This window comes from Podarcis tiliguerta, assembly GCF_965153285.1.
Source record: "Podarcis tiliguerta genome assembly, chromosome: 1".
Taxonomy (NCBI): Eukaryota; Metazoa; Chordata; class Lepidosauria; order Squamata; family Lacertidae; genus Podarcis; species Podarcis tiliguerta.
Genome location: NC_139534.1, coordinates 61,961,068 through 61,982,916, shown reverse-complemented (window position 1 = coordinate 61,982,916; position 21,849 = coordinate 61,961,068). Strand labels below are relative to the sequence as shown.

General features: G+C 40.1%; 1 protein-coding gene across 4 annotated transcripts in view; it reads left to right on the top strand.

The window, feature by feature from the left end:
* Positions 1–21,849, top strand: part of MOB2 (MOB kinase activator 2) — a 100,298-nt gene that overhangs the window by 49,983 nt on the left and 28,466 nt on the right. Inside the window, exon 1 of one of the 4 annotated variants that reach the window (XM_083425700.1) lies at positions 17,663–17,897. The exons of the other annotated variants lie outside the window; for them this stretch is intronic. Coding sequence (XP_083281826.1) covers positions 17,788–17,897 — 110 coding nt within the window. The 5' untranslated portion in view covers positions 17,663–17,787. Of the gene's footprint in view, positions 1–17,662; positions 17,898–21,849 lie in introns of those variants that run through there. 4 annotated transcript variants of the gene reach the window in all.

The window sequence follows — 21,849 nt, the reverse complement described above, 5'->3', positions numbered from 1 at the left end:
AGTCAGGACGACTGAATCTGTATCCACCACCTATGTGCCGGTTCATGACTAGGGGCTTCCAGATTTCATGATCCTGCCACCGTTACCATTTTCCAATCACTATGGGACTTTTGGGGGGTTGGGTTTTGGATGGGTTTTTGGAAGATGCCTGTGTGTGAATTTGTTTTATGTGTGTAGATCAGTGCATGCTGACCAACACACAGTAAGGCTCTATTCCGATGGCATGAGTGTCACACAACCAGTAGATTCTTACCTGCTGCAACCTTCATCCGCTTTCACAGCTGTTGTAACATGCCAGCATCTTCCACCTGTTCTGCTGTTGAGGACTTCTTCTTTGTCTAGCTCCTTCCCCTTGGCCTTACCACCTTGGGCAGGCTTCCTCAACCTCGGCCCTCCAGATGTTTTTGGCCTACAACTCCTATGATCCCTAGCTAGCAGGACTAGTGGTCAGGGATGATGGGAATTGTAGTCTCAAAACATCTGGAAGGCCGAGGTTGAGGAAGCCTGGCCTTGGGAGCATGAGATTCCTGATGGCTTTGCTCACAAGGATCATAGGAACATGCAAGCCTACTCACTACGACCAAGTGATGATCCAGCAAGTGAGGATATGTGCAACCTTCATGCCAGGCAACTGACATAATCATCATCACCACTAATAATGCATTTATTACCTGCTCTTTACTAGCATGTCCTGGGGTGGGTTGCAACAATTTAAAATTCAGCAGTAAAAAAAAGATTGAACAAATTACAGTCACAAGAATAGGGTGGGTGTGAAAACACACATCTCTGTTGTCAAAGACCAGAGTAGAGAGGTACATTCATCATTCAACAAAACTGTATAGCACCTCCCCTTTCCCGGGCCATCCTTTGAATTTCTGAGGCTGGCAGAACTACCAGGAGGGCCCTGTCTGCTGATCTTAACACCCAATTGGGTCTGCAGGAAAGGAGCCAGTCTTCCAGCTATTTGGGGCTTAAGTTGTTTAGGACTTTATATGGAGCTAGAAACAGCACCTATTTTGTGATTGGTGTGTACTTTGCCTCCCTAAATTGCATCCTTTCTGTGACTAGATAGCTGGTTGTCCCCTGGATCATTTTCCTCCTGGGGTGATGGTCTCCTTTTCCTGAGACCCTCCTTTTCTGTGACAGCAGAGCAATTGCCATGCTGGGAGTGACTTTTTTGATATCTTAGTGCTCAGGTGCTATTTTGCTTGTTCAGCATTGCTGGTTTTTCCAGTGCCTGAGCACTATTAGTTCTAACAAAAAATGCTTGGTTTCTAAATTAAGCAGTGCATGTAGGGGAGAGAATCTATCTAATTAAATCCATTCATAATTTGTTTGTCTCATCACAGGTGGCCTCATAACATTATGTAATGGAAACAATGCCAACGAAAAAAGCTTTTCTTGTTCAGCCAAACCTTTAACTTGTCAGCAGAAAAGTAGTTTGCCCTTGCAAAACTTGCCCTTTAATATCACAGGTTTGTAATTGCTTTTGTATTTGTCTTCTCCTCCCGAACAACTTCATAGATGTAGGGAAGAAATTAAAAGCCAAGAGGATAGGGCAGATACAGAGCCTATCTGAAACATTGAACATTGTTCCAGGTGAACCACCTGGGAGAGTGCCTGCCAAATGCATCTTCTCTTTTAGGAAGCAATATGAGAGAAGCAGCATGGGAGCATTATGGCAAGGTTGTGTGGGCTGCCTTTGCAATGCCAGAATCCATTCCCTTTCCTCATTTACTCTTGTTTGCAGTTCTGTGTTTTTGTGACATCTGTTTCAGCATATGTTGCATGTGACTTCATCCTACTAGAATGATTGAGTCCTGACAGGTTGCTTGCTTGCCAAAGAGATTTGAGCATCTCCCCTCTACTCTGTCTTGGGGAAAGTTCACAGTTGTTCTTTTAGTTCTTTGATCTAGATCCTCAACACAAGATAAAGGTGATGTGTTCAGTACATTATCTGTTTTGTGCAACTTCCCTTATAGTGCGGAAATATGAACAATCACCTGCAACAGTGGTGGCAATACTTTAGGGTATGTGGTATTTCCTTGTTTGTAGTCATCTGCCACATGTGATAAGAAGCTAACCTTTAAATCACTGTAATGACCAGTCCATCAGGTTGGTGAAGACAGTAAACTAAGTATCAGTTGTTGATGCCTGCTGAGTGTCAGAAACCTTGGGCTATTTGCACCATGCATGTTCTTCATGTTTTAACTTGTGACATCTTTACCTTCAGCTGTTTGTATTGAGAATTTGTAACCAGTTTCCAATGCAAGTGCTACTCACAAGTTGACAATAAGATAGCAATAAACCTTCAATAAAAACATGCAACTGCAGTAAAAGTGAATTGAAACAGCATCAAATCCAACAGCAGTTAAATAGAGTATATTTAGGCAGCAGCTTAGGACCTTTCTGATAAGGAACTTCAAAGTTGATCTGGTAGGATAACAACTACAGAGCTTTGCTTTGAGTTGAGAAGATTTCAAGATATGAGGTTGTAGAAAAAGTCATATACACATACCCAAAAATAGGTTTGATTCATCTTATTTAGGGTTATTTCAAAACATAAGAATTTTTCGTGCTTTCTTCCCCCATGGTTGGGGAAGAGGTAACATGAAATCCTGAGGCCCATTCCCAGTTTCACTTACCCAGTGGAGTTGCTGGTGACTGAGTAGCCTTTAGTTGCCTTGGCACTTACGGTTTCTGGGTAGGATAGGTCCATCATTTCACTTTTTTAACTGGGATATCAAACATTTTTGCAGTTCCCTCCCAAACCACTGTGTATTCAATTAAGAATTCAGATGTGTAACATAAAATCCCAGTAATGCCTGCGTAACATAACTACTCTTTAAAGCCGTAACAACTAAGACAGAGAGTTTCCTTCAGGAAATACTTCAAGAATGAAATTTAAAAAATTGTTCATTTTATCTGATTCTACTTGCCCTTATTTAACACCATGCAAACCAGACATTTGCAAATAGTTTTAGTGCAGATGTCACAAATCATTGCGTAAAACAGTTTTTTTAAAAAATTGTTTTTCTCAGAGTGGTATCAGGCTCCACTTGCATCCCATTGCACCTGGAGAACGACTTGATCCAGAGCTATAAACTCCCAGGTGAGAAGTCATAGGCATTTCTTGGAATTGGAAAGTTCTCAGGTTTTCATTTCAGACAGGTGGGAGGGGAAGAGAGGAAAGACTTTCACAATACAGTGGTACCTCGGGTTAAGTACTTAATTCGTTCCGGAAGTCCATTCTTAACCTGAAACTGTTCTTAACCTGAAGCACCACTTTAGCTAATGGAGCCTCCTGCTGCTGCCATGCCGCTGGAGCCCGATTTCTGTTCTTATCCTGAAGCAAAGTTCTTAACCTGAAGCACTATTTCTGGGTTAGCAGAGTGTGTACCTGAAGCGTATGTAACCCGAGGTACCACTGTAATTGGGTTCCATGAGAATAGATTCTTAGAGGAAATGGGAGTTTAGGGCTTGAGGAAAGAAGCCTTCCGGCGCTGCAAGTAAGCCACAAATGTTACTAGCTTGCCTGCTCACTCAGACCCTAGGCTGTTTGCTGTCTAAAAGAAAAAAAAAAAAGTGTGAAATGCTTTCCTTGCTATTTGCCTAGAGGAGATTTACTAGTCATACATTAGCACATAAGTATCTGTTCACAGGCTTTCTTCTCATGCTTTTACATCTTCAAGGTTGAAGCATGAATTGCTGTACTCCCTGTTCTCCTTGTTCTTGGTATCATTGTGCTCTCCAGCTTGGCTTCTCATTTGCAACTGTTCTTCAGTGTTTATTTACACTGCAGATTTTTCTATACCATGAAGGTCATTACCGCAGTGATTGCTTACTGTTACACTTAGGCACTTTTCTTGGTAAGTTTTTAAAAACATTTCTCCATTCTGAGTTCTTGCTGTTGTACCCTGTGTGTCTGGCATACAGCTTTGCAGCATTTGCTCATGTACCTGTTTTGTATGTGTTTGTATTAAGCCTATTTACTAAGGCATATTAAATTATGAGGATGCATATTAAAAGGAATAACTACCTACTTTATATTGTAAGCCACCCTCTGATCATTGGATGAAGGGCGGCATAGAAAATACATACATACATACATATATACATACATACATACTACTTTAGAGCCTGTCTACTATGTATTCTGATCATGACAGCAGTTGTTTGCATGCTCAGTTCAATACTCATGGCAAAGAATTTCGCTGGAACATCATACCAAGTAGTTATGGAGCCCAATGTTGGGCAGTGAATTCTTGGTACACCAGGAGATAGTTCTTGGTCATTCACTTCCAGGTAGCTGGTATGCCACAAGTGATTAAGTACATGTAAATGCTGACAGGCAGACATATAAAAACATAGATAGGCTAATAGCTTATGTAAACTTATTTATAATTTTTTTTTAGTGAGCTTTTAGCTTCTCCATCATGAGTTGTTGATTAGCATCATTCTGCGTACACCATATTATTATTGTGCCACATAATGCACATTTTTCAAAACTAGCAATACATGCTGAACTTTGCTGTGAACAAATGGGGACCTGCAAGAAATTGGGGAGACAGTGCCCCCTATTCCCAGCCAAAAGAATCCATCCAGCAGGAAGCCATGGCCAATGGTACCAAAGGTCACCAAGAGATCAAGGAGAATCATCAGGGTCGCCATCTCCTATCTCTCTCCTGATAGATATCATCTGCCAGGGTGACCAGAGCCGTAGTAAGGTAAAGGTAAAGGTACCCCTGACCGTTAGGTCCAATCGCGGACGACTCTGGGGTTGCACGCTTATCTTGCTCTGTAGGCCGTGGGAGCTGCCGTTTGTCCACAGACAGCTTCCGGGTCATGTGGCCAGCATGACTAAGCCGCTTCTGGTAAACCAGAGCAGCGCAGCGCATGGAAACGCCGTCTACCTTCCTGCCGGAGCAGTACCTATTTATTTTCTTGCACTTTGATGTGCTTTCGAACTGCTAAGTTGGCAGGAGCTGGGACCAAGCAATGGGAGCTCACCCCATTGGAAGGATTCGATCTGCCGACTTTCCGATCGGCAAGCCCTAGTCTCTGTGGTTTAGACCACAACGTCACCCGCATCCCTTAGAGCCGTAGTAGGTTCATATTTAATTGATACACCAGCACCGCTGCATTGTCAGCAGTAGGAAAAAATAGATGGAAGCGAACAGAGATAAGGCCAAGGAGGGTTTGAGGTGGCGAGACCTGTCAATTCCAGTTCTAGCAAAGAAGCTGGTGATTTCTCCTTAGTGCTGCCGGGGATTGGTGGTAGCAGTGTGTGTGTGGTGTATAGCCTACCAGTCATTTGATAGGAGAGAGAGCTACATTTTATGGACAATTTTCTAAACATGCCAATATTTGTAAAGTAGAATCCAAACTTAAAGAGATGAATGAACCATGGTCCCTTTAATTTTGCCTATCTTTATTAACATCCTTTAGATATGCTTCCCGGTATTTTTGTTCAGAAGGCTTCTGGTCATTGGGTACTGTCCTTGAAGTAAATGTGTATACGCCTGTTTGTGATACATAAGCACCTCAAGACCTTTCCTCATGGCTCATTCATTTCATTCACGATTTCCTACCAAGTTTCTTATCATCTCCTGGAAAAGCATGCTGTACAGTCAATAACAATACATCATCACTGATCTAACAGCCAGGAATGTTTTGTGGTGGTAGCTGACTTCATTGTATTTGTGGTCTTCAAGAGGGGTTAATTAAGTTTTTCTTTTTTTTTACCTTTTCCTTAAGTCTGATAAGTGTTAAGATTTTAGTGAATTATTTTCACACTCTCACAAACAAGTTCCCTGTGTGTGTGTGTGTGTGTGAGAGAGAGAGAGAGAGAGAGAGAGAGAGGTCTATGTACTTACTGTAAACCTCAAAGACTGTGATGCATATCAATTCAGAATTCACTTGTCTTGTGATGTTTCTTTGTCTTGTGGTTTCTGAACATTCTGTATCAGCTTCCCTGGATTTTCAACATATGAACCATTTCTACCTCCAGATATGTGGAGTTCAGTTATAAACCAATACCTTTTCCTTTGAATTAAGGAGATCTCTGTTATTAACACCCCTAAATCATGAAGTATGGGTGCTTTTGTGGTGGGACATGCAGCTGAAATTGCAATGAATGCATTTTTGGATTCCTTACGTTCTATTCAATAGAATAGACTATTGAGTAAAATGCTCCCAACCCTTTCAGATAGAACTGATCCTGTTCTGTTAACTAGACAATCCTATGCATGTCTACTCAGAACTAAGTCCCATTGAGTTAAATGAACCTTACTTCTAGGCAAAAGGGTTTCATATTGCAACCTAAGACAGTTGGTTTGTGTGTGAGGCTTTGGAAGTGAAGGCAGGTGGAACTTTTAACACCAATGGTGCAAAGCTCCTGAAAATCTTCCTGTATTGAAAATCTTTTTCCTCTTCTTTGTGAAGACTTTTATTGTCTTTGGCACTAATTATAAGTAATTCTTGGATTGAAGCTAAGTTAAAGATCCACTGTACTCTTAGCTATTGGTGTGCAAACTGCAAAATAATCCATATTACCAGGAAACATTTATATTCTCAATTCACTTTCCTCAAACTATAGCATTCTGTTTATAAGGTATCTGCATTTGAAAGCTTTTATTGGCTTCTTTAAAATGTGGGAAAGGGTTAAGAAAGTGAATGGTGCTCTTTCATATTGTTTCAGCATGACTCCAATAACTGCCAAGTTAAAAGGCAATCCTGTTTATTGCGCTCCTGATTTAAAACTAGTCAGACTAGCTCTTTTAATGCAAATTTTGAACTTACTAGTGAAAGCAAATACACCAAATCTGAAATCCATAGCAGTAAACCTCTTTAACATTACATCATGTGCTGGCTATTTATAATAGCAATGTGCTCCAAACAATGCTGTTGTTGTCACCTCTGTTATGTCTGAGGGCACTTGCTGATGACCAGCCGCCCACAAATAATGAGTAGCCTTTTGTACTTGGGCTTTCACTTTTTTCAAATGGAAATAGTACTATGGAGGAAGCCAATTTTATTTCTTTATTATGGAAATCCACCTTCCTACTACATATACTGGATGTCAAGACTACTTACTGGTCATTGCATCTGATGTAACAATTTCCATTACAAATAACGGCTACAGTGTATTGTGGTTTCAACATATATGCAGAAGTGCTGAGTGTAGAATAGCACTGTGTCCATGAGTATGTAGGATCATTTTGATCTGGTAAGCTAACATTTATTATTTATTTTGAGGGTTTAAATGGAAGTGAAAACATCTGAATTGTGAACACTTGAGAATGGAGGGAGACGCATGTGAGCCCAAACTGTGGTTCATTCTTGTAATGCTAAACTATTGTCTGAACCATCTGCTGAAGTGGAACTCTAACACACAGTTTTCTGTGATTTATGTGCATGTTTAGTTAATAAAAATTTAAAAGTGGTTGTTGGTTATTAGAGTTGTGCACAAGTAGGAAAGAAGATTTCCATGAAGTGTTGGTTAGCACATGCCAAAAGCAGCAAGAAATATGCAATGCATTGTCTTTCTATACTTTGCAAACATCTGGAGTTGGCATCTGTGCATAGACAATTCTGTTCTGCCACTTATCTGACTTGGGCAATGATCAGTTTGTGATTCTTCTGTGCTTCAACAAATGTAGCCACTACTCCCAACAGACACTTAATCAAATCATGATAAATGATATTGGCTTAAATTAGCTGTGTTGTAATCTTAATTTGGTGTGGTAATTTTCATGTCCCTGGCATATTTGAAGAGAATGTCAATTGTGTTTTCATGTGAAGGGAAAAAAAATCATATTGAGAAATATAGTAGCTTCCATTATTCTGGACATCTCTGTCTAGGGATATAGTGCACACTGGCAATTGTAATAAAGGAATTGTTCTCCTACATTCTCAAGCACTTTGGCCTCTTTTCTGACAGATGAAACCATTTTTGCAAATATTTAGCTGGGGGTAGGCTAATAATTAGCTGGTTTGATTGGTTTTAGGTACGACTGCAGTTTAATGCTTATCAAATGCAAAATTGGGATTTGGGTTGTCCACAGCTGTTCTCTCTCTCTCTCTCTCTCTCTCCTCCCCCCCCCCAGCTATCTTGGGGACAGAGGCAAGCACTTGATAATATCTATACTACATTAGCACTTGAATCTTGTTGAAAACTGAATATGTGAAGTGGAATTGAGAGGGGAGTGCTGAAAATATATCTACACCACTGATATAAACTGGCTTAGCCGTCATCTTCCCTGGGAAGTATTGGAACCATAGCTCATGAAGAGAGAGGAGTATGCTATAGATTGATTGATTGATTGATTGATTGATTGATTGACTGATTGCAGCAACCCCTTGTTCTCTCTGGTTTTCAGATGTGCATGCTAAGGGTTACGTATCCAAAATAGCACCCCCCACATATAATAGATAAATTTAAAAATCTAGTACAAAAATGGGACCCCAAAGTGAGGAATGAACACCATCAATAGCTACAAATGTTTTATTATTACTGTTACTTAATAAATTATCATTAAATTTGTATACTGCCCTGTTGGTAGATCGGGGGTGGACAGAAACTATTTAGTGGGTGAGGAATTGGAATGGGGTTTTGTGACAGGGCATAGTTGATTGGAACACTGAACAAAAGTGATGCACACTGCAGCATTTTGTTGCAGGTTCTGCTGTGTTTCATGTCACAGTATTATTCCAGGTTTTTTGGTTTGCAAAATAGTATCTGCTAGATGGGCACACTTTCCCCAGAACCCTTTTGAACAATACAGTGGTACCTCGGGTTACAGACACTTCAGGTTACAGACTCCGCTAACCCAGAAATAGTACCTCGGCTTAAGAACTTTGCTTCAGAATGAGAACAGAAATCACGCAGTGGTGGCAGTGGGAGGCCCCATTAGCTAAAGTGGTACCTCAGGTTAAGAACAGTTTCAGGTTAAGAACGGACCTCCAGAACGAATTAAGTTCTTAACCCGAGGTACCACTGTACTTACCTGATAGTGTACCTGCTGCTACCTCAAAACAAGTAGCAGTGGCTTTAAAAAGTGAAGAAGTAATTCTCTCCCCCCCCCTCCCCAATGTCCCCAATTTCATCCAAAGAATCTCTTTTGAGAACTTCTGGCTCAGCCAGAAACCATAGAAACTATAAACCTCTTCTGGTATAAATGTAAATGCAATATCTGGTTGATTGGCTTCAGTTTTCAGCTAGTTCAGTTAGGCTCCGGAGAAATAGATCACTGTTATTGTGAACTGCTAAATTCCACTTGGTTGTCTTAGAAACATATTGAAGCCAGCTCAGAGCAATGCAGTGAACTAGGAAAATTTTGTTACGTTGTCAGGTTCAAATAATTGTGTTCAAATGCTTTAGTTTTTTCTTTTAAGAACTCCTTTTAGCCATTTTCTTTTTTTTTTTTCACTTCTGAGATGATTATCCTGAGGCTAAAATGAGGAAGAACCAAAATGTGGCCAAATGCAATTTGTGGGTTTTAGACTATAATCTAGGCTCAGTTTTTAGTTTAGATGATGGTAGGAAACGGAGCAGTGTTAGGAAACAAAAATGCTCAGTCTGAGAAGTTTGTAAGAGAAATTGTCATCCACACTTTCACTCATATTATAATCTTGCACATAACTTTTATTAAAAGTATACTATGATTAAGGCTCCCCCCTCATAACTGGTTTCTTAGACTAAGAACAAACCTTGTATATTCCTTACTTTCTCTCCTTACCATGGTTTCCATTACATCTGAATTATGAATCTAATTTCGATCTACAATCTAGGATCTGAAACCAGGATAGACCTAGATGAAACTACATTTCTTCTTGATATAAAGGGATACCTTGGTTTAACAAACCCTGAAATTTTTCACCTATAGCATATGTGTGATAGGAGGAGGGCGTGTAAGGACACAAGTTTGATCTTAAACTAATAAATGATGAATTGCCTGAACTGGGCCATAGAGGCACACGTGGAAGGAGTTTATAGATACATGTGCAAAGATATTTTAGCAACTGAGCAAGTAAATCCACCTGTAAATGTTCAACCGATTTGAAATGGTGACAGACAGCATGTAATATGACAGTGCACTGCAAAGATAGATTCATGAGTAGCTCTTAAATGGTCTTCTGATCTGAAACATGCAATTCATACACATGGTAGTGAGCAAGCTGCTAACACAGTTCTGCATGTCTTGGCAAAAATAGTCAAATACAAGTAGAAAAATGTAAACTAGTAAATGTAAATGTAGTAAAAATGTAAATGTAGTTACAGCAGCAGTTGGATGGCCATATCTCTTGGATGCTTTAGCTGAGATTCCTGCATTGCAGGGGGTTGGACTAGATGACCCTCAGGTCCCTTCCAACTCTAAGATTCTAAAGTTACACGAAATACAGGGATGGTTTAGAAGGATTTAGAAGTTATTGAAGCTCTGAGTATGACTTCATCATACAGTGATATGGCAGCCAGGACTAATATGATTCCAAAGTGTATCAAAGATGCAGGAATATTAAAATGCAACTAAATGCAATTAAAATGCAGACAATATTTGAGTCTTCTTGACTAATGGAAAGGTATTTGATAGAATCCAAAGAAGGATTTTAACCAAGTCAAAGAAAACAGGAGAAGGAAAGTGGTCTGAAATCTGTCAGTAGTTGGAAGTGAATGTTGAACAACACCTATCCATAAGAAAACAGATTCTTAAATGTGATATCAATTAAATGCTGGATTATGGTAGCTCTTGGCGTCTAGATTGAAGCTCTTCAAGTCTGGTCATGACTTAAACCAATCTCAATAAAAATAAATTCCATTAGAAATAATACTGTCTCTGATTCATGTTTAAAGTGAAGGAAAATTTATTCAACCTTCTTCTAGACTGCAACTACAATAGATAACCAGTTTCTATCTCTTGTATTTTTGAGTAGCAAAACATGCAAGAGCCCTGGTTTTCATTTATTGGTAGCTTCCTGCTTATTATCCATTGTTACAAATTTATTATTCCAACATTGTATGTTACCTGTGGAACATCATAATTTATATTAACCAATCTTGCTCTATGTACCGATCAGTATGAATGGTATATCCCTCTTATGAAAGAAGCAGTATTAAGGATTTCATGTGTGTGAGAGTGATATTCAGAAAGCATACATTATTCTTAAAACAAAGTTTTAACACTTAGTATTTTTCATATTTGAAAATAATTTTGTTGAGCTGCTAAATGGGACTGAAAAATCCCCAGCATGTCAGGCATGAGAACTTAGCCCTGAAACTGCAAGCCTGAGCACTTCTTTATCAACTGTTCTGTACAACTAACCTTTCTGGCATGCATTAGTGGTAAGTAGGTCATTGACTGAGGTTCTTAAGCCTTTCCTGTAGCTTTCTGCTTGCTTTGCAGACATGCTGGCACAAGAATCCTGTCTAAACAGGTTTTACCTTAGGAATATGAAGCTACCCTTCCCAACTTTGTATACAACAATGCAAATAGGATAAAAGAGTCATGTAAGATTTATCCACTTGTATGCAGGAACACATATACTACTCCTGAGGTGTCTACTTTTGTTGTTGGCATCTGTCTTGGGAGACAGTGGAGGAATATGCCTTTGGGGGTGAACACAAACCGTTGGGAGAATTACAGAGCCTGCTATGGCTATAGAGACTGATACCATGCCTGTTCCCATCTTCTGTCAAAAGCACTTGTGGAGGAAAAGGAGAACATTCACACACTTGTTATTAAAATTTGTAAAGTGCCCTGTACCCACAGGTCTCAGGGTGGTTCATAGGAAAAAATAACTATATATGTGTATATGAGGGGTGATACCAGATGCCAGCGTTCATTTGATCCAATAGTACAACAGCAAATATTGTCAGCCTATCACAGAGCGCAACATCCAGTTATATAAACCATAAATAATGTAATATATCCTCCCCCTTGATACAAGTTAGATATATGACTCTCAGCCATTTTCTGTGTCAGTGTATATATATATATATATATATATATATACACACACACACACATTACTGTGAAAATAGAAATTGTGCTGTGAAGAGGAAGAGTTATGTTATGTGAAATGAGCAACTGATACTGAGTTAATTGAACTTTGGAGAGCCCTCTTAAAATGGGATCTAAGATTAGGGCTCTAGGAGCAAAATTCAGTACTTTCCTTTTAGATGGGTTGCACTGCTTGGCAATGCATTTCAACTTCAAGGATTGAGGTGTGTGAACACACACACACACACACACACACACACGTATGTCCTGACATTAACATTGCATAAGTAGCAAATGTGCTAAATGGTGGCTAAAATATGCACCCCACAGCTTTTTGATGAGGAGTAGTCAGTAATACCCTCTTCCACCAATATTACCAATTCTCAGTATTGAGAGCTAGTGTAGTAGTTAGAGCGTTGGACCAAGGTGGGAGTGGGAGACCCAAGGTTCAAATCACCACTCAGCTGTGAAGCTGACCGAGTGACCTTGGACCAGTCGCTGGCTCTCAATCTAACCTACCTTACAGGGTTGTTGTGGGGATTAAAGGAGGAGAGGGGGAGCTATGTATACCACCTTGAGCAGTAAAAAGCAAATACAATAATAACACAAGTCCTTTAAATATCTTTATATACTAGCAACTAATAAGTATTCTGCACCAGTAGTAATCAATCAAAATAATTATCTCCTTCCCCAAGTGCTTAGCTATGGCTAAAGGCATATGAAGAAATTGTGCTTGAGTGGGCAGAGCCTGAAAAGAAATTGCATCATAAGTAACAAGCCACCCAGGAACTGCTGTCTGCATTGCCTCAGTGCTTTGCAAGACGTGCACTTGAATTGTGGGAGGAATCTGTTATACTAATGAAGAACTAGATTAACTTGTCTGCTGTTTTTGAGAATATGCTTATTTGAAAGTTTGATATTCTGTGCTGCTGCTGTATTCCATCTGCTTTCGTTACTAAGTAACCTTTCTTATTACTAGAAGTGGATGATACAAGAATTTCTCCTGTTTCTTTTGGGCTCAGAATTCCTGTGGTTTCAATATGTGTTTTCACAGAATTTCAAAGTGATATTGTGATATGCTGAGCACCTAGTAAAACAAATTTAATGCCCCCCCCCATCACCTAACAGGTGTTGGAGTCCTCCCATGACACCTGGAGTGTGCTCCCCCCCCCCAGCATTCCAGCACCTGCTCTGGTCCTCCAGGTCCTCCATTAGGAAAAGCTGCTGCTACAAGATGTGACATAGAGATTGGAAAATGAGCTGAATGCCTTCACACTTTTTTAAAATTGATATTTTTGGGGGCCTAAAGTACCAGTTTCAGACAGGAAAAGGAGGCACAACTCTCCCGAATTATGAGTCAGAATCCATCAGGCAGGGGAGTGAATGCATTTTTTAAAAAGCCAAATATGGTAGCTGTGACAGACATTGGTCTTCAGCACCTTCAGGCATTTGTTGTTCAGTATACTTCAGTCTTTGGATAGGACAGACAACTTTCTCAGTACTGTAATTTTGTGTAAATTGTTTTCACTTTTTACTTGCTGCAAGCTTGAAGCCTGCAGCACTTTTTCAGTGAAAGCCCTGCGTAGAAGCTTAAGTAAGAATAGTATTTCAGCAGTTTCAGAAGTCTAAAATATTTAGCAGGCATGTTTGGTTGGGCAGTACTACAACAAGCACGATGAAGTGAAAAAAGAAAAGGGCAATTAGCAGTATCAAGACATTCATTATGTTAGGCAGGGACACACTGTATGAATAGGTTGCAAGTTAAATTAAATTGACTTTGCAATTAAACCCTGCAAACTTTTGTTTGTCTCAAATGCTGCACTGTATTCTTAGTCAGAAAAATGAACTCAATTCACTTTAATTGAGGCAGAATTGCTTTTTCGAACATTTTTCTCCAGGCCTCCTGATACTAATATTCTCTGTGGTGCTCACTGAATACTTGGTTAACAAACGGTTGCTCAATTAGCTATTTATTTGCCTCTTTCTGTGGTCATAAAAATAAAGTGGTTTTGTAAACTCTCAAAGTGTTGTTGCTTATTAATATTTCCTTGCTGTTGAATAGGTCATCATTGTTGAAATTAAACAAAGCTCCTGCTGTATATGGTATAGCAATGCATCTAAACTGTCTGGAAAGTTTTTCATCATGTTGTACTTGATATTATGTCTGTGGGTAAACAGCTAAACAAAGGGATTTCCAACATGCATGAATTTCTGATAGCACTCCTACTGTTGACACAAAATAGGGATGTTGACACAAAATAGGGATGCCCATGCTTACAGTGCATCACTCTCAACTTTAACACGGGTTTTCCTTCCTTTACTTAGACACAGGATGGTAAAGGATTTAGGAACAACTGTAGAGCTTAATACCCTGAAGGAGCAAATGGGTAAGCTTAGGATGTGTGTGTGGGAAATGAAGTGGCAGAACCTGAACAAGCAGGTTGTGAAAACAACACTATCATATTAACCTTCCAGTTAACAAACAACCTTGCATATTTCAGGCAGATTTTGCCATTATCTCAAGATAAAATATTACCGTATTTTTCGCTCTATAGGATGCACCTTGTTTTAGAGGGGGAGAACAAGAAAAAAAAAATCTCCCCCTCTCTGCGCAGCGCCCCTTCAGCGAAGCGGCAGGAGAAACGGAGTCCTTTCCATTTCTCCTCCTGCTTAGCTGAAGGGGCACCTACCCTTCAGTGAAGGCAACCCGAAGCCTCCGGAGCGCGGCTGGAGCTCCTGCTGCACTCTGGAGGGTTCGGGTTCCTTTCACTGAAGCCAGGAGAGTCTAGCTCTCCAGGCTTCAGTTAAGGCAACCCGAAGCCTCCGGAGCGCGGCAGGAGCGCTCCCACAGCGTTTTGGAGGCTTCGCATTGCTATCGCTGAAGCCAAGGAGCCTGCATTCGCTCCATAAGATGCACACACATTTCCCCTTAATTTTTGGAGGGGGAAATGTGTGTCTTATAGAGTGAAAAATACGGTACTTCAGTTATGCTCTTGAATAAGCACTTGTACTGTGAACCAAATGATACACCACTTAAATGGTGTAGGTAATTTTTTTAGTGGTGATTTTCTTAACATCTAAATGGGCCTATGGTCTCTAATGATTTTTTGAACGCTTCCATGTTACAAAGTGCCTATATAAAAGTAGGTGAATTCTTGCTTAAAATTGCACTTCAAGTTTCTTTCTTTAATGGAGTTGGAATGTTGCAACTGACTAAATTTAAAACAATATTGGCATACTTGCCAAAATCTAAAGCGAAAAAGCACCTACCCAGAATGGAAGGAAAAATGGGGAGAAAGGTAATGGTACACAATAGGATTCTTTCAAAGTGTGTAAATTGAGTTTTAGGTTTAAGTTTGTGGATTTTGCTATCTTCCTGCTTTGATGTGAAGAGTGTTTGTTATTGCTACGGCCTTGAAAATGCACCTACTTGGTAAGTGCGTTGAAGTCAAGGTTGCAGATTCAATATATGAAATCTCTGTTTATGGAAGTAACACCCCAATTGTACTGGGAGTAGATGAGCCCCCTTGAAAATGAGTCACATAATCTGTCTCCTTGGCTTCATATGAAAGGGAAGATACAGACTATTTTTTTCATCCTATTTGCTCAAAGAGTAGCAGAAGGTAGAGCTGGGCGATACCTGCTTTCTTACATCGTAATACAACACCAGCTAAGCATCTCAAAATGGTGGTATATTACAATGTTGGAAAGGATGCGGGAAGGAAGAAGGCAGTTGCCTGCCGTGGAGGCAGTTGGCGTCACTATGCATAGCATCTTCCTCTTCCAAAGCCACCGCCTCCTCCAGCACCTTCCAGCCTGTGCTAAGGCAGCTGAGTCAGGACTGTGAATGCTCCATTCAGGCACCTGCCTTAGCCGCTGCCACCTTATAATGGGTGGGGCGGCAGGGCAGATGGGTTACCTCTTTCTCCCGGGAGGAAGAGGCAGCCCATCCCCCCTCTGCAAGCCAAATTAAGGGGGGGCTCACACAAGCTGGAGTGGGGGCTTTGTTAAACTGCTCTGCTGAGGCATGGTCAGCTGCACACCCGTCAGCAGAGCAGTTTAAAGAAGCCACCTGCCCTCATGGTACCTCTGAGGTATAAGGGCCAGAGCATGCTGGCGGCTTCACCTGTTGTTTATTGCTGGTGAAGCAGCCCATCGCTCTCTGGCCCTCATACCAGTCCTGCCTAGTAGAAGGTATCATAAGGAACCACCCATATGGAAAAGGAATCTACCTGAGCACTTTCCCATGACCTATCTTTATTCAGTTTGCCCCTGGGGCAAACTAGATTTATGCTGCATATAATTGGAGACCCCTGCTTCCTTCAACATTGACTGCTTCACTAGACCAGAATTCCCAGCTCCATTACTATTCCCTTGTTTGTTTCTTTTTTAAATACTGTCCTGGGATGGGGGAGTGGGGTTGTCCAATGCTTCTGTGTTGCATATAAGAGTTGGAAGATGCTTCATTTGGAAATACTACTCCAGCCAGTTGCTCCTGTCTGGGAAGAACATGTATTATTATTTCAGTTTCCAGAACTAGTTGCACCTTTACTCCATTACTCCTCTCCTGATATGCCTGAAACTGAGAGATCTAGTGGAAACTAACTTCTCACTTGACCTAGACCATGCTGTAGAGGCACACGTCCAGTATTGGTTCAAGCAGCAAAACGCTTACATGCTGGTATGAATGCACCCTTGGTATTTGAGGATGACATATGTTTATGCTGATGTCTGCAAACTGCTACCTCCCCCCACCTTGTTTATGCTGATTACTTAAATCAAGTGTTTATAGGGTGCTACTGCTGACCATCATTAGTGGTTAAGGAGGAGTGAATTCCATGCTGGGCTGAACATGTACCAAGTCTTTAACAAAAGTCTTACAGTTCTGGAAACTTGGCAGGTACTATCTGGGAAAAGTACCATATCTTCAGGATTAATATAATCAGTGTGAGCAATGGACATGATTCTGAAAATGCAAAGCGAATTCTGTGTTAAATTGGATTTATTTCAGCTTCAACACTAACTTTAATATGAGAGTAGGCTTTTCATTCATGAATTATAATTCCATACTGGGGACTTGGTGTGTGTGTGTGTGTGTGTGTGTGTGAGAGAGAGAGAGAGAGAGAGAGAGAGAGAGAGAGAGATTCATGATTAGTACTTGCTGTGAATATTGCATCAAAACTGTTGCATACTTCGATGTATTAGTTAGCACTCTCATAATTTGACTAGCTAGATGTACATATAATTTTATATTGAGTTCATGCCTTATCTGGTGGCTTGTATGTGTTATGAGATATTGGACATGGTCTGCTAGGTTCAGTACTTCACAGATCACAGAAATTGAAGTGTAAACGGGCTCCCTCCTCTCCTCTGTTCATGCAGTATCTCTGTAACAGGGTGCTTGAAAAAAGCTTGCTTATCCCTCACACTACTTCTCTTGTCCTGTTGCACAGCCGGCGCCAGTCTGAAAAGGCCAATTCAAATGCTTCCTTATTGGCACTGGCTCCTCAGGCTTGGCTTTTACTTAGAGTTTGTAAAAAGGAGCAGCTGTTTGTCTTTTCCAGCCTAGGTTTTTTTCCGGTTTCCTTTGCTGCTCTTTCATTGGCTGAGGGAAGGAGGGAGGAAGGGTTAGAGTGAAGTAAGCTGTGTAAACTCTGCGAATGTGGTTGGACTAGTTTTTTTGAGGAGGCAAGGAGAGAGAACTAGTAAAGCGTTGCGAGTCTGTACTGGCAGTTTCCAATTTCCCCCCTTTCCCCCTCACTTTCTCTCTCTCTTGTCTTTCTCCAACATGGTTGGGGATCATTGTAACCTCAGCGGCGAAAGACCAGTACTTGCCCAAACTCCCAAAACTGGATTAAGCTGCAAAATGGTTCTTCAGGCAGTGGGCAAAGTATTAAGGTAATAACTTATTTTAAACAATTTTCTTGATGTGATGGGGAGAGAAGAAGAATATGTCGCATTCTCATTCTGTAGCTTGTTCGGCTATTAATTCACTTTGAGTGCAGACAGATCCTTATAGACATCAGTGGCAAAACTACAATTGGTTTTAAATGAGGCAAGATTGCAGGTGATCATGTGAAGCAGAACATTGTATTTAGAGCTAGGGTGTTAATAAATTTAGGTTGGATTTTAGTAAAGACAACAGTAGTTTAAGTGGCTTGGTCTTGCCCCAATTTTTCTGCGTTCACTGTTTTAGAATTCAGAATCAAAAGAGCAAAATGTTTGGAACTTCTCATTCTCTATGCACATCTGTGCTTGAACACCTTTGTTCAAATGTTATTGGGCTTCAGCCAAGAAATGTAAACTTCATGTATGCATATTGATGGTGGGGTTTTCTGGTAGAATTACTTAAGTAAGGCTGCAGTTCTGTGCACGCTTAACTGTGGAGTAAGTCTCATTGAACACAATGGGCATCTTCATTTTAAAGTGAAAATGCATATGATTGGGTTACAAGTCGTTTTGGTAAATAATTTGTTTTATTTTTATTTTTTGTTCATTAATGTGTTCAGTCATAAGGTTTAATCAGGCTCTCGGTCCAGAGTTTGTAATAAGAATTTTGGTCAGACGAGGAGGTGTGTACTTTTCCATTGTAACTTCCAGAAATGTTACCACAGAAATAAAAATACTTTTCAGCAGAAGTAGTTCTTAAATCAAACATGAACATTTATTTAAGTTTGAATGTATGGTTAAATAAAGTGGTTAGAGATTAGTATCCGCTGAATGAGTTTATTATTTTATCACAACTTGGTTTTGGTGAAGGTTTTGGGGCAGTTTGTCAACCAGAATATTATCCCCCACTTCCTTTCTTGCATTGTGCTGTCCACAAAAAAGTCATGGACATGTATTATCTGCGTCCATGGGGTAAATTATATATTTGAAATGCATTTTCTTGTAAGTTACATTTTTCAGTTATTTGTAATGATAACACTGGTATTGACATGAAAGTGACGAACCCAGACTGCATACGTGGGGTACTTGGCTCATGAAGAAAACTCTGAACTAGCCAATTAGCAATGGCAATATAGGTTGTGAGTATAACACTAATGATATGGTATGTGAGTATGATCACCTCACTGCAAGTTAAATATAATTACTGCATTTTGAGGTGGAGTTGTGGCTTGCCTGACAGCGTTGGCTGCCATCTTTTGCTGAATCAAACTGCAATTAACAAAGATGGAAAAAGTGATGTCACAATGCAGTATTTTTATCATTAGTGACTATTGGACTCTTCTAAGTGGGGAGTGTGTGTGTGTGTGTGTATGCATGCCACAGGTAGAATTACATAATTTGAGCAAGCCACTTTTGGCATTTCATTTTACAGGTTTCGTCTTGCCCCCCTCCCCTAATGAATAATCCAAAGTTGAACTTGTTTGGGGCATTTGGTACTTAGTCTCTGGTGCATAAGGATATGATAAACTTGGGAAATGGCAAGCTCTGGGTGTGTGCTGTGCAGGAGGACAAGAAAAAGGTGGTGTTTGTGTGCTGGAATTCTGCAGAAGCACAGAAAAACCTTAATCCAACTTCCTAAGAATACCACCTGTCATTAAGGAATGACAAGAACTAACCAGACTTCCCAGCCTTATGTTTGTGAAGTTACGTGTGAAAACATGTGGATGGTGTCTGATGAAATCTCAGAAGGCAGTGAGAGTTTCTGAGTAAGATTTCCAGGAGTCACAGGCAAGGCTTCAATGCCATGCATAGACTGTTGCTTCTCTTCATGTTGAGGATGAGGATAACAAATTTTGCAGAGCAAGAGATCTTCCTATTTGCTTAATTGGCAAAATTTATTCCAAGTCACAGAAACCAGTATTTCTTGTCACAGAATTTGGGCTAACTTGGTGCAGAATTGTGTTCTTTGCATGTGTTTCTCTTCATCCGAAATTATGGACCTGAGCAAGAGTTATTATGAAACTCAAGAGAAGTTGAGGGGAATTTCCTTAGTTCATTTGACTTTTCAAACAAGCATGGGAACCCATTTTTTATCTCATTTATAATGAGTTACTCTTTATGTATTCAGATACTCACCTATGGTGCCAACAAAGAAAGGAAATAACCAATTAAATCTTTCCACATCTCTTTGCAGTACCCTGTTCTGCATGTAATTATCATCAGTCAGCAGGATTAACTAATATAAGAGTTTAATAGCTCTGTTAGAGCAAATAGGCTATGACTGAAAAGGGTGAATAGAAATGGGACATGAAGGAACAAGGCAACATTGGCTGCTCAGGAAAGGTAAATAAATGATAGTTTTAGATTGTATAATGGGTTTGTGTGTGGCAGGTGACAGAGGGTTGTGCCAAGAAGGATGAAAACGAATGTAACCCACTGAGTAGTCTTTTTTAAAAATTGGCAAGTTGGCTGTGATAATTTCAAAGTGTCCTTTCAATTTGCCAGGCTTTAGTCAGCTAGTTCACTTTAAGGACTGTGGAACCTAAACTCAGTAGAACAGTAACCCATTCATCATGCCATAACTGGAAAGAACTGCTTTTGCTATAATGTTTGCTGAGAGAATTAGGGAGCAGGCACACCTGGCTTTCCCATAGGAATGCTGCCACGTTTCTCAGGAAGCCTATGCAGTCTTTGCTTTCTTACAAAGGTAGCACCACCTTTTACAATTATCTGCCTCCTTGGTTGGTTTGCCTCTTTGCTGTTACTGCTCCCTGACTACCACTTAGTTGGGGGAAAGGTCATCAGGGGGTGTGCATGTTTGTGTAAAAACTAAAATGTTGCTTTACTTGAATTGCTACAGTACATCAGGTAGCAGTAAGTTTTGTTGATAATATATCGTCTCCTCATCCAACAGTTTAGGTAGGAAGCATGTGCACATGTGCACGGTTTCATAGAATATCTAGTGTGGAGGGTCAATCTGGTGAAGCTTCTTCCTGGTTGTTAAAAATCCATTTCCAAGATCTACTGTTGTTGCATTTCCTTTTGCTGAAAGTTCATTATTCTGGAGAGAATTTTATGTGAAGTCTGTTCATGGGCACACTTTGTGAACTGGATCATATCCACCAAGCCCATGATCCTTTTATGTTTGAGTTTGTTTGCTTGTAAAACAAAAGCAAACAGTATTGGGACTGCTCACTTTCCAGTCATGGCTCCTCCTTATATTCTTTAATTGTATTGCAACTTCTAGCAAAAGCATGAAAGTGCATTTGTGCAATTTGATTTAAGTTTATACAGTGTTGATTTGGCTGAATCCTAGGCCCCAGTACTCCAGATTCTGCCCTTATATCATGCAAGTTGCCATCTCAGTGACTTACTCAGTTGTGCATGTAGATATGGCCTAGAATTTAACTTTATAGGAATGGTAGAAAAGTTAAATAAGGATTCTGAGTCACTACTATCAGATTAGTAGCCATGGGTAAGGAACTGGAAGCTATGTAGATCCCTGAATCCCAGCTCTGACTAGTAGAATCCCTGTTGATCCTGACCATGCACACATTTCTTCCAAGTGTATTTGCAACACCATGATAATGACATTTTTTCCTCTAAAGGATACACATTTTGCTTCCTTGAATTATGTATTCCATAAATTGTTAGGTTGAATATAACTAAACTGGCAATCCTTTTGATTAATGTCTTATCAATCTCCATCAATTTTACAATGCAACTAATGCAACTAATTTTAGCTAGGTGCTAGAGAGAAATCAAATGTTTTTATAAGAAGTTGAGCTTCTTTTTATAAACAAGTCAGTGTTGTAGTACTACACATACTAGTTCTGAGCAATGTTTTGTTTGCAGACTAGACCACTTTTATCTCTAATGGACCAAGTTCAAATTTTATAAGCTTCGGCAAAATAGCTTCTTAATCACAGTATGAACTACTCTGTAGACATTGCTAGAAAAC